Source organism: Protopterus annectens, chromosome 8.part1, assembly GCF_019279795.1.
Source record: "Protopterus annectens isolate FY-2018-M chromosome 8.part1, PAN1.0, whole genome shotgun sequence".
In the NCBI taxonomy this organism is placed as follows: Eukaryota; Metazoa; Chordata; order Ceratodontiformes; family Protopteridae; genus Protopterus; species Protopterus annectens.
This window is the reverse complement of record NC_056742.1, coordinates 279,825,929-279,839,340: the sequence shown is the minus strand read 5'-3', so window position 1 is coordinate 279,839,340 and position 13,412 is coordinate 279,825,929. Positions and strand designations below refer to the sequence as shown.

Below are 13,412 nucleotides of genomic sequence, written 5' to 3'. Positions count from 1 at the left end.
CATGCAGCCAGGTTTAAAGTCTTGAGCTGGCTGTGTAGAATCTGATTGTATCGCTGGGTGAGCAGGTGAGGAATCTGTGGTAAAATCCATGGTGGGCCGTGGGCCATGTTCCTTAGAATTGGATACCAATGCTGGTGTGGCCAGTCTGGTGCAATGAGCATCATTTGTGGCCTCTCTAATCTGACTTTCAGCAGTACCTTTGCTAGAAGAGGCAGTGGAGGAAAGCCATACACTGTTAATGTTTTCCAACTGAATGAGAGGGCGTCCACTCTCCAAGCTTGTGGATGGAATGTCCTTGTGCAAAATTTTTGAAGTTGGTAGTTTTGGGGGCTTGCAAACAAATCTATGTCTGGGCGTCCCAATTTTTGAGCTATCATTGCAAATACTTGTGGATCTAGTTTCCACTCGTGTGGATCCATGATGTTTCTGCTTTGGTCGTCTGCCAATGTGTTTTTCTTTCCTGGCAGGAATTGTGCTTGTAATTGAACCTGGTAAGACAGTGCAATGTTCCACAAAGTCATTGCTTGCCTGCATAGAGGGTAAGAATGTGTGCCTCCCTTGCTTGTTTATGTACATTACTGTGGTATTGTCCGTCTTTATTATTAGTCGTCCTGGGTGTAAGAGGTCCTTGAAAGCTGTTAGGGCATTCTGTACTGCTAGCATTTCTTTTTGATTGATATGCAGATGCCTCTGATCTGTAGTCCATTTGCCCTAAATGCACTGTCCTGCCATGTGTGCTCCTAAGGCATAGTCCGATGCATCTGTTGTCATAGTGTGCCTGGCTGTGGGTAAGGTGAAAGGCTGACCCTTGTTGAGGTGACATGCCTGTGCCCACCATAGAAACTCCTGTTGAAGGCAGGGAATGAGTGGTATCATTGTTTCCAAGCTGTGGCTGTGCTGAGTCCATACACTTTCAGGTACCATTGTAATTTCCTCATATGCAGTTTTGCAAATGGTATTAGTAGTATGCAAGATGCCATGAATCCCAAGGCCTGCAGAATTTTTCTTGCAGGGAGTTGGGTCTTTGTTGCCATTATTTTGAAATATTGAGTCAGCTGTTGTTGCTTGTCTGGCATGAGATAAGCCATCTGGGCAGTTGTATTCAAGCTGGCACCCAGGAATATTATGTTTTGTGAGGGCACTAGTTTTGATTTTTTTTCATTTACTGTGTACCCTACACAACTTAGAAGTTGTTTGACAAATGCCAGATGCTTTAAAAGAATATCCTTGCTTTCTGCTTTAATAAGGCAGTCGTCCAGGTATGGGTATATTTGAATTCGTTTTTGTCTGCAGTATGCAATTACTGGTGCCAGGCATTTTGTGAAGACCCTGGGCACAGTAGATAAGCCAAAGGGCAGTGCAGAGAATTGATAATGCATTGAACCTGCAATGAAGCGGAGGTATCTTCTGCAATTTTGCCTGATAGGGACATGCAGGTATGCCTCCTTGAGGTCCAACGTTACTAGCCAAGCATTCTTGCCCAGCATGGGAAGAAGCTGCTGTAGTGTTAGCATCTTGAATTTTGGTACTTGTAGACAGATGTTCAAAATTGAAAGATCCAGAATGGGTCTCCATGCTTTGTCCTTTCTTGGGACTAGAAAAAGTCTTGAGTAAAATCCTTGTCCTTGCTCCTGTGTAGGTACCTGCTGAATGGCTCTCATGTCCATGAGAGCTGTAATTTGTTTTTGTGCCTCTGCCCATTGATTTGGTGGCAGGTTTGGCATTCCTCTTATCCTTGGTAAGGTATGAAAGTGGAATCTGTATCCTTGAGAGACGATGTTTAGGACCCATTTGTCTTTTGTGATGATGTGCCAGTTGTCTGCAAAAAATGCTAATTTTCCTCCCAAGGGAGCTGCCAGGAGAGATTTGCTTGGTAGTTTGAGGATTGAGTCATTGTGTTTGTCTTCTGCTAGCTTGGGACCTGTCTTCTCCTCCTTTCTGGGTAGCAGTACCCCATTGGCGAGGTTTGTACGGGTCATGTGACCGACCTCTGCCCCTTGGGCGTCTGTATTTGCCCCTCTGTGATCTGTCAGAAGCTGGAAAGGACCAGTTTTTTGTTGGCCAATTACTGCTGAAACGAGGGGGTTTGGACCTGCAAAAAATCCTTGACCGTCTGCATAGACTTTGCCTTATCCTCCATTTTCTTTAAAACCTCTAATGCTTTGACACCAAATAATACATCCTGCTGTAAAGGTGCATCCAATAATTTTGCTTTAACATGATCAGGAAGAGTTTGTTCTTTTAACCAAGCATGTCTACATATGACAGAGCCAGTAACAGCTGCTCTTCAGGAAGCTTCCAACGAATCAAATCTGCATTGTAAAGTATGTTTGCCCACCTGTTCAGCTGCATGCAACAGATCCTGCATTTCCTTGAATTCAGTCTGTTCAGTATGTGTGCTCATTTTTTGTTTTAATTGAGACATTAGGAACTGCTGATATTTCAGCATGTAAAACTGACGATTTAATCCTCTCATAGCCAGAGTTGCTGAGGTGTATATTTTCTTTCCCCATCTATCTAGGGCTCTGGAATCCCTTTCAGAGGGCACAGGATTTTTAGCCATAGAAGCTTTAGCTCCCCTTAGGACCCTGGGAAATTGTTTCTGGGTCAGCCACAGGGCTTTTATAAAGGAATGTGTGTGAGTCAGGTACTCTGTAGTATCTGTCTGGTTTGGCTGGAGCAAGAGGTAGAGAGTCTGGATTTAGACTAGACTCCAAGTAAATATCATCCACAATATTAAAACTGGAGGGATAGCAAGAGGTCTGTGCTGGGGTAGTAAAAGGAACTCTTGGAGCGTTTGCTTAGAATCAGAGTAGTCCTGGCCGTCCCAGTGGAAATGTTCCCTCATGGTATGTAAAGTTTGCCCGAAGGAGTAGTCTTCAGGGGGAGATGCTGAGGGAATAGAGTCTTCAGCATCAGAGTCTTCATAAGGTGGAAAAGTGTAATCCTGTTCCTCAGAAGAATCTGAGGAAATTGAAACCTGGTCAGAGGAAGCATAATCCTCCTCTTATCTTGGTCTTTTATCAGGAGGGGGATGGGAACCCCTGATTAGGGTAATCAAATCTTCAGCCATCTTAAGCATCTGTTTCTTAGGCATGGGGCCTTGTACTGTAGACTGATGTACAGTCTTCTTTGGTTTTAAAGGAGTTTTAAGCTTAGAATAAGATTTAATGGTGAGTGTAGTTGGTCTGAAGACACCATCTGCAACCAAAGGTGTTTCCACTGCACCAGGGTCTACTTCTGCTCCGGTGTCGGAAGGGCCTAATGAAGATGGCTGCGTCAGCCTAGTAGACTCCGCTTGAGAATCCGCAGCTGTCTGGGGTTCCAATTCTGCGGTTGTCAGGGGCTGCGTAGGCGCCTCACTGAAAACCGGAGAACCGGAGACAGGCCCAGCAGAGGCCTCGGAGTCTGGCTTGTTCCTAGGCTGCCTGTCCTTATCCTTGCGTTTTTTATGCATGCTGGTCATCGGCTGCTCCGACGGCATGACATAATTAAATTTCCTACCAAAGTAATGTCGTGCGAAGTCAAAATGGCATTTGATAGTTCATTTATTAAACCTAGCACAAAACAGACAACCTGTGACGTCGTGGTCTGGGCCTAGGCAAGGAATACAACAGGAATGGAAGTCCTTATGAGGTATTTGCTTCTCACAAGAAATGCAATTGTTAACTTTTTCTGACATCGGACTGAGGCAAGAAAAGGACCCCCCCCCCCCCCAACGGGGTACTTAGCTTTATTGAAGACTTCGGACTGAAATTCGAATCGAAAATCTCAGGTGTCGGCCAACCGGCACTTGCGAACTGCTTCTGCTTCGGTCACCATGCGGCAAGAAAGACTGAAGAAAATGGCGTTGGATGCCTCTTATATACCCCTGACACACTGACGTCAGGGAAAAAGCGACAGCAACCGGCGCCGGACCAAGACTTTGGAATTCAGGCTGTCTGCGGGACCGCCTGACGGCAGGATAACCCAAGTGTGATGACTACAGCAGGGTAACACGATGAACATCAAGGAATGTGGGCTGAAAGAGAGCAAAGCAACCAGCAGACACAAACACCAGCAAGAAATCACTTTGCTCATGACCTGATCAGGCACAAGAACTAATAAAACTACATGCAGCACAAGTAAAAAAAGTACAATTACAGTTGAAAATGTTAAAGGAAAGATATACGGTATCTATGTCAATTATCCAATTACAATAAAGAGGCAGCGTTAGATCTGACCACAATCACAGGTCATCTGCTTCTTTTAGATAGGGTCTTTTGCTGTTCACCCTTTAAACTTTACCTGTGGATGACCTGAGATTTACTGTATTCTCACTACAACCAGTCTTGCTGCCACTGAACTATACAAAACTCTTCTATTCTCTCTTCATAACACAGTGAAACAATTACCACTATACCCTTTGAAACATGACATAAAACCCCCATTTATCAAACCTTCGCAGCCTGTGGGCATTTTATCAGTCACTAGTACCAAACTACACTTTGATTGGGGGGGTGCTGACCACATTGATTGGACAAATAATCCACTAAAACCCTGGATTCAAATAGCCAGGGCTCTAGCTTAATACAGAAAGAATAACCTTTCTGCTTAAGACGTTTTTTTCCACCTTTAAATGCTGTGTTAAAAGCCCTACGACATCAAATATGCAGAAGGCATGTCATGAAGCACAAGTATGACTGGCTCATAACTCCTGAATAAGCATAATTATTTAAAGTCCTACAAGGCAACTTACAAGAAATGGTTTTCACAATTAGCAATGTTTATCTCTTAACTCTAGGTCATTCTTGTAACAGAACATGCCTTTTTTAAGTTGCCAACACAATCACAGTTGTTTAACTTGAACAATGCAGAACACGGCTATGAAGACATTAAGCTGCACTTACAATACCGTGGAGGTCTGCAACTTGGTTAAAAAGATCAGGCTGTTGTTTCTGAATTGATAAATAGAAAGGGTTCTTCAAAATATCTTCATCATAGACAGCCATAAGGACTCCAGGCCATCCAATCCAGATCCAGTCTGTCAAAATAAATGAGAAAGACACCATGTACATTCATAATCCTGCCAAGTTACAATAAGACAAAAATATCAACATGTGGGTGCAATTATTAGAAACATTATTAACTAAGCTTCAGCAAGACGTAAAGCTTTAGTACTTGTACCAATGTGTAAAAAAACTCATTAGATGTTTGATATTACAATTAAGCACTGCTTTAATAAGTCAATAACACTGATATTTTTCCTCCTCATGTTCCCGTGGAATTCAAGCACAGTATGATGACATCTTTCTACTATTTTACAGTTGTTTAATTTTTTTTTTTTTTTTTTTTTTTACAAAGGCACATAAATTAAGCTATATTTAGGGGTCTAGTCTACAATGCATTGTCTAAGGTAGTATTAACAGCAGACATGATGTCAAACATGACTCTCAGACTTCATCTTTGGCCTGCACCAAAAATGACATCAGGTTGCATATTACTGCAAAAATGAATAGTTATCAGGAAAGCTCATTACATGGACTTCTCCTCACTCACAAACACAGTTCTTTATACATATGTACCAAATTCAGCACAAAACACAACCACTGTACATAAAATGTATGCTGGAAAAAAATATCACAAACAATACATTGTCTTACTGCACACCAACAACTTGAGTTTTTATGAAACAATGCATTATAAATGTCAACTTAATTCAACTACAATCACAGAAGTAACTCTCTCTGCTAGAAGAAACACGTTTTAATACAGGCAAACTGAAGAGCAGTCATCCCCTATCAGACTTCGCCAAATGAATTTTTTCTAAACTTAAACGTACTTCATTTAGTTTCAAAAATAATGTGTTAAATCTTGTTGTATTGAAGTTAGGTTGCATGTTTCTGGTTGGGAAAGGTGCAAAATTAAAACTGATTTTCAGGTTCTGCTAAACTGAAATGTTAAAATTTCTTAACAAGCATCAAAAAGTTGACGTACCATTACGTGTTTTTTGTTACACGTTTGATTAATCTGTACTCCAGGCTCCCAAATGCAACTTTTCGGTATTGCTATTTCACTGTTTTAATGAGCAATGGCCGAAATCTCCATTTAAAAGAAAAAAAAAATCAATACTGACATTCAAGCTCAAATATGTATGTACCTGCAATCTCACAGCAAATTTCTTCAATTAAATGACTATTTAGCTCAGAGAGTAAAAAGAGAAAAAGCATGCGGCCTTCTAGAAAACTAGCTTTACAAAAACCTAACGTAACTTATTTCAGAACAGGTAAAATAGTTGAGGGAATTACAACAGGACCATAAGGTAGGAAGAAGTGTTTGTTGGCTTGTGTGTTTAGTTTCACACTAAAATGCTAAGTGAATTGCAACAACCCTAATGAGGGACTGGTGAGTGGAATATAATAACCCATAGGGCAGACAAAGACAGCTTCAATAAAAAGTAGAAAGAGAGAGACAAAAATGACCAAATAAAGTCCACCCAAGTGGCAAGAAAATGAACCCACTGTGTGGTACAACTCCTCATTAACTACCATCAACATTTAAATTTTTCTATTTCCCACTGCATTCTTCTAAAAGCTATCCTTAAAAAATGTTGTATTACATCACTTCTATGCAAGTCACAACTGTCTGAAGGTTCATGTACTCCTGTGACTCTGAGTACCACCACCTACACATGAAACGTACAGCTGTGTAGAATCTTATCATAAGAATACATGTCCATCTATGCACTGCTGCAATATTCTTTACCCAACGGATATCCTGCCAAGGATAGCCAGTCTGGCCAGTTTACTAAAGCTTTTAGCTCTAATAGGCGTCTTATGTTTCAGGTATGCCCCCCGTGCAAGATGTAGGGCATAAAGGTGATGTACAGAAGCACGCACGCACAGAACTGAAAGCCCCAGGAGAAATAGAATGCCCTTAGGGACAAGGGGAACATATGCATCCAGAAAGAGGAAAAGGAAGATGAAGAATTCCTCGGCCAGGAGGGAAGTAAAGGGCAAGAGCTACAACAGAGCAGGTAAGAGGGAGGGAGCTAATAATGAAGCAGTGAAGAGAAGGACATTTACTGTTATGGTAAGATTTTACACAGCTGTACTATGTCCTTACATATCACTGTGGCAGAATTCTTTATGTTTGGGGGGAGTACAAGAACTCAAGAGGAAGCCTGGGAAGAAAGCCCAGAAAATCGCTCTATAAACCCATGCAAGACAGTCCAGATAAAGCCTGCCCTGTCCTTGGAAATAACATCCAACTTGTAATGCTTAGTGAAAGTATGACAGAGGACCACACTGCAGCCTCAAGGATGGAATTGGTATCCAGACCCTTGAAAAAAGCACCAGAGAAGGCAACTTCCCTAGTAGAATGTACCTTTACCAACAAGGAAAGACATTTCCAATGAAAAGGGCTCAGTCCTGGGCCCCCTCTTGTTCAGCATTTATTTTTCTGAAGTGCAGGCAAACATAGGGGGATTGTGGCTGACAAAATTTGCAGATGACTGCAAACTGGGCACCATAATTGACACTCCAACAGACACAGACATCCTCCAGAAAGGTCTCATAGAAATGGATAACTGGTGCCAGAGCCATGGCCTGAAGCTAAATGCCAAAAAATGTATAGTCATACCCTTTGGGAAAAACAAGGTAACCCCTAATTACCACATAGGTGGTAATCCATTAAACACGGAAGAAGTTATCAGGGACCTGGGGACCCAAGTTGACAGTAACCTCTCTTTTGACACTCACATTGCCAAAGTGGTTAGGAAGACCTTCTACATTGGCCACCTGATCATGAAGGGATTCACATCCAGATCAGGAGAGGTCATTGTACCCTGTACTCTTCACTTATCAGACCAATGATTGAGTACAACACCCCATTGAATGTACCTTACCCGACACCTGCAGCAGTTGGAAAGACCCCAAAGTTCCTCACCAAAAGGATAAAGGGGCTCAAACATATGTCATCGATGCCCGACTGAAGAAACTCCAGCTCTATTCAGTCGCATACCGTCTGCTCAGAGGTGATCTGTGCCTGACATACAAGGCCATGTCCAACCCGGAATTAATGGACATGCTCCACCTCAAAAAATCCAAATCCACCAGAGCCACGAGAGCAAGAGACTTAAACCTCAACACGGATATAAATAGGGCGTGCTGGAGGGACAGATTCATCACCCAGAGACTCCCTACACTATGGAACAGAATCCCAGTCCATGTGAGGCAGAGCCCCTCACTGACTCTGTTCAAGAGAAATCTTGACGAGTGGATGGGAGATCGTAGGTTTACCCCGGGAATCATCTCTGTATCACTGCTGGACAGAGGCACAGCAAACTAATGGGTATAGTATTCTCATCCTAAGGGGTGGTGAAAGCCACACACACTCTGGCTAGGCTTTTAAATGCCCTAGGGCAGATAGCCTAGTATGAACCTATGAACCTAAAAGAATAACAAAAGAAATGGCCTTGGAAGTCCAGAAGGAGATGGTTAGCTTAGAAATAGCCACACCCAAGTCTTCTCAGATTTGCAAATAATTTTAGGTTTATCCAATACACCTCCATCAAATACAACAGCACACATGGAAATGAACAGTGCGCATCCTGTTTGTGATGGATGGTCAAATGGGAAAAATGCTTCCACTTAACTTTTTAGATCACTCTGGTGGATGGCTTCTGATAGCAAGCAAGAACCACCAGGCTATGGAAACACTGGCCTCTAGCTACCAACAAAAGTGAAGTAGCCAAATGGTCAAGGTCAAGGCTATGAGGGCAGAATGCTCTTTCTGCAAAGGATGGGAAGTAGGTTTTCCATACTGTCAATCTACAGAGTTGGCTTAGAAGGTATGACTAGAGAGGGGAAAACAATTACGACTGGAGAAACAGTTGCCCATGAAGGTACTTGGGCTTGTTTTCCCTCAGGGATAATTTCTGACATTAGAAATAACAAAGAAAATGTATACAGTAGTCCTCTGGGACAGCTGCATGTCAGACATCCCCATTTCACCCTCCTAGAATCAGATTCAGTGTTAAAAATAGTTATGGCATTTAGCGATAATGGGAAGGCAAAGAGGTCTTAAAACCATGTTTACCACTTCTGGAATATGCACTTGATCTCTGCCAATTTCAAAGGCCATTTGTGCAGATACGGTACAGTGCAACTGAACTGTCTACTAAGGAGTTGGGTTAAGAATGAAATGTGAGTTGATGTTAGAAATGAACAGCCCACTGCCAGACTGTTATAAACTCCATACATAGCTAGCAAAAATAAGTACCCCTGATTGTTGGTATACCACATTAATGCCCTACTGTCTGACTGAACTATTATTAATAAACACACACACACACACACACACACACACACACACACACACACACCACTGGCAGGGAGTCATGAACCCAAACCACTGTAGTGTCAAGCAGAACTACTCTTATAGCTTGAACATTTATACAAAGAACAGATTCTAATGCCCCCCCCCCATTCTAAATTAAATGCATCAGTAGTCAAATTGCCCCTAGTGAGGGGAAGAGTGAATGGACAACCTTGCAGAAGACTGGCTGGTAATGACCACCAGCCATACCACATGGTTTCTGCACAAGCAGGACAACCTGATTTGCTGCAGAGAGAAACGTGTTGAGACAACTGTAAGCTTAAACATCGACTGTTTGGCCCCACAAGTGGCAACATGTATATGGTTGCTACAAGGGTACCTACCTACAACTCAGATCTATCTAAGCTGAAAGTAAATGCAGATGTAACCAGTCAAGCACTAATTGTAAGATACATTTAATCCTCTTCTGGAGGCAAGCAGGTTCTGCAGGAAATGTTGGCAGCACAACAGTCTGACCATATGCTGCTGTTTAGCTGTGAAATTACATTTCTCAGTATTTACAGTGATTCTTAAGGGCTGCAACAACTAAAGCAAGGAGTCTTTGTGCTCCTTGAAATGTTCTGTTGTGCTAATTGTCAAGTAAAGGGAAATCTTAAATCCCCACCACCTTAGGCATACTTCTAGATGGTAAACACCTCTGCCGAACATGTTGAGCTAAGGTGATCCTGAATAAAAGTGCTGTTGCCAGAAATGACATTTGCTGGCAATGATTCAGATGAGAAGAAATCTCCAAGACGGTCTAGCCAGTCTCATGTGGTATTATGCTTCCCTGACATCCAAACAGCTTACTTAACTCCTCTTGACAGACAAGAGTAAATAATACATAAGGAGACCATGTCTCAGGCCTCCATGGGAATGCTGTAGATTAGACCACTGAATTCCAAGATATGTCTTAAGTTCTGTCACCTTTGGTACTAACAAAATATAGAATGCTTCATGTATAATTGCTGCTCTTCTGAGACCTCCAGGATTACTCTTCTTGGGAAACTTCTGTACCATCATTTTTGCCAGTTTCTTTTCAAGAGATCAACATCTGACAAGGAATGATGTGGTATGCCTGGATGGAAAGCAGTGAGATATTCATGTGTGTCCATCTCTTTTTTCACCTTTCTTATGTGAAGGTGCCACCACTAGGAGAGAAGCAAGGAGATTTTGCAAACTGTTTATTGAGGGAGGCATTCAGCTGCAGAATGAAATGTGCTGTGAACCAGCCAGACTTTGGACATGGATTTTTGAAAAATACCACTAAGATCTCTAGACTGATGACCCTACTGAAAAGAATGAAGAGAGAACCCTTTCTTCCAGTACTCACCCGGTGTGGAAAATCTGCTTTTAGCTTAAACCAGAGCTGATAATGTTTCCTTTGTGCCCTAGGAAATGTGTGCTAAGAAAGGAGGAATCTAACCCCTAAAGCTGGGTGAGTCTTCCCTTCCTCCTGCATCTTTCTTAGACTTAAACTTTTGGCCAAAACAGAAAGGACCCGATAAAGGTGCATCTACAGACATCACCTCTGTATCCTCAGTGAAGGTTATGAGGTGCAGCAATAAGTGGTGATGAACAACAATGGTAGTTCATGCTGTACACTCAACACGTTCCATAGCAGTATGTGCCACAAAGGACATGGTGTGGTTGCCTGTGCCTTGATCTCTTCCTTCAAGGATCCATCAGGTAGACAATATATCAAATGATGTAGCTAATTCAAATCTCATTCAAAATATATCATTACAGGTCATACAGGTCAACGTTCTCATGGTCAGAGGAGAGGACAAATACTTCCTGTAGTAGTCTAAAGCTCTCAACTTTCTATAAGGAGGACGATGATCAACTGCAACTCAAATGTGTGGTTCCATCTCACATCTGCTACTAAATCTGTTATACTGGGCTTAGGGGATGCAGCCAACATGCTGAATGGAGTGGATCTTGTCAGCACTCCTAGAGTCTGGGGCCATTTTGTCACTAACAGGTTGTCCACCAAGGATTATATCACCTTAGAGGACTGCTGGCCATCCTGCTTTCTTAATGTCTTTTCAGAGTTCAGGAGAGGAGGGAAGTTCTGTGACATCACATAGACAATTTCTCTAAATTTTGGATCATTTAATGTGGATTGCAGACAATCCTACATCTTCAGCTAAGTACTCTGTTGGAGGAACTTTTATCTTCTTCCAAGGACTGTGACCTTCTACACCTTTTTGAAGGCCTAGTTGGCAAGTCTTGATCGAAGGTCTTAGCTGTGCTGCTGTTGCTAGCTGAAACATATAATGGACTTTCAGGTGCTGTTTGATCCAATCAAAGGTGCATGTGGGGAAAGTAGTTGCTCCATTCCCCAAAATGCTTGCTGTTTGCCATCAATTTTGTATGGTTGAGGGTTAAGGTGGAGGTAGCAGAATATAAACCTCTGGATTAACTGTTTGCAAAGATCTTTGTATTTCTGAAATTAAGACTGTAGTGTAGATAGCTGTAGCATATCCTGACAATATGCCTGATCTGTAGAGCTGGTGTGAATAAGAATTAATAGCAGTCCTGGAACTACCTGGTGACACTTTGTAATGCAGATTCAGTTTTAATGACTGTGAAAATAGGAGAGATGGATGAACTATGTGGAGTCCTGATCAGGGCTGACTCACTGAAATAACAAACACTGCCTTCTGGTAAACTAACACTTATGGAACCATCTTTGGAAATATAGAACCAGCTTTTGAAGTACTGACACATGTTGGGCTGAAGGGAATGGCACCAACTGCTAGACTGGTGGTGGTATCCCTGAAGTGCAGAAACAGGGCCAGCAGTAAGGCAGATACCAGTGTGAATGTCTGTGAAAACTACTAAATCAATGTGCCTAATGATGGGTACCCCAAATGCTGAATTTACATGGCTGTCCATCAGCCAACGTCAGCCATCTCAAAACATGCAATACCTGTACAACAATGGTAAAAGATGCTTAAAATGATTATATATACAGTAAAAAAAAATAATAAATAAAAAAAATAAAACTAGTTATGGACTCACCATAACATATCATCAGTGTTGTCCATTTTCATTTTTTCCTCACATATGGGTTCGGATCCGATCCCTTGGATCTGACTTGATATGCAACAGCTCATGGCAACTAAAAAGCTTTCGAGCTCCCTACACTACCCATAATGCCTCCCTCCCAATCACCTCAGATCTCATTTGCCGCTTTGCGAAGATGTGGTCCTTCCATTTAGCTTGCAGGCAATTAAATAGATATTTTGTTCTTTTTACCAAACCTTTTTCTTCACTAAGCTCAAAATTTAAATCTATGCAACTAAACATATCCTATACCCTTTTCACTAATCATTTACCCTTTCCATCTTGTACTGAGGCACTTCTTAACTACTACTGTTAGCAGTCATTTCTCCCTACCCCTTTTTTGTGATTGCCTCTCCCCTTTCCTTTTTTGCTGTACTCCTTTTCCTATATCTATATATATCTGTATATATCTATATATATATCTATATATATATATATATATATATATATATATATATATATATATATATATATCTATATCTATCTATATATATATATATATATATATATATATATATATATATATATATACACACATATATATACATATATATATATTTTTTTTTTGAAAAGGCTAAAACGATCTTTTTCTTCTTTGCAGTTTGGTAAAACAGTTATGGCAGATAAAGCGTGCAAGCTGCCTGGCTTCAAAAAGTCTTCCAAGTTCAGTCACGAGATTGTTTATTGACTCCCAATTTTTGTGCTTATTGTCCGAGTCCACTGCACTTACAGGAAGAGTGTGTGATTTGCAAAGCGTTCAACCAGCAGGCCCTTGTTGAACGCAGAAATAAGCTTATCCTTAAGGGTATGCTGCCTTCCTCTTTTGGGGAGGCCGTTTCTGGCTTTGACAAAGAACAAAAAAATAAAAAGATACTTCTAAATCTGAACAGTCAAGTCCACCTTCCTCCCTGCCCTCTAGAAGTTTGGAGAAGGGAAGGAAAAGGCCTTCTTCTGCTCCAAAGTTGTCATTGAAGCATTCTCCT

The 13,412-nt window shown here is 41.6% G+C and overlaps 1 protein-coding gene across 1 annotated transcript in view; it reads right to left on the bottom strand.

The window, feature by feature from the left end:
- The window catches only part of ANKRD27 (ankyrin repeat domain 27), a 1,716,109-nt gene extending 1,710,117 nt beyond the window's left edge, over positions 1 to 5,992 (bottom strand). Inside the window, exons 1-2 of the mRNA XM_044081882.1 lie at positions 5,977 to 5,992; positions 4,890 to 5,023 (exon numbers count right to left, since the gene is read on the bottom strand). Coding sequence (XP_043937817.1) covers positions 4,890 to 4,991 — 102 coding nt within the window. The 5' untranslated portion in view covers positions 4,992 to 5,023; positions 5,977 to 5,992. The remainder of the gene's footprint in view (positions 1 to 4,889; positions 5,024 to 5,976) is intronic.
- Positions 5,993 to 13,412: the final 7,420 nt, after the last annotated feature.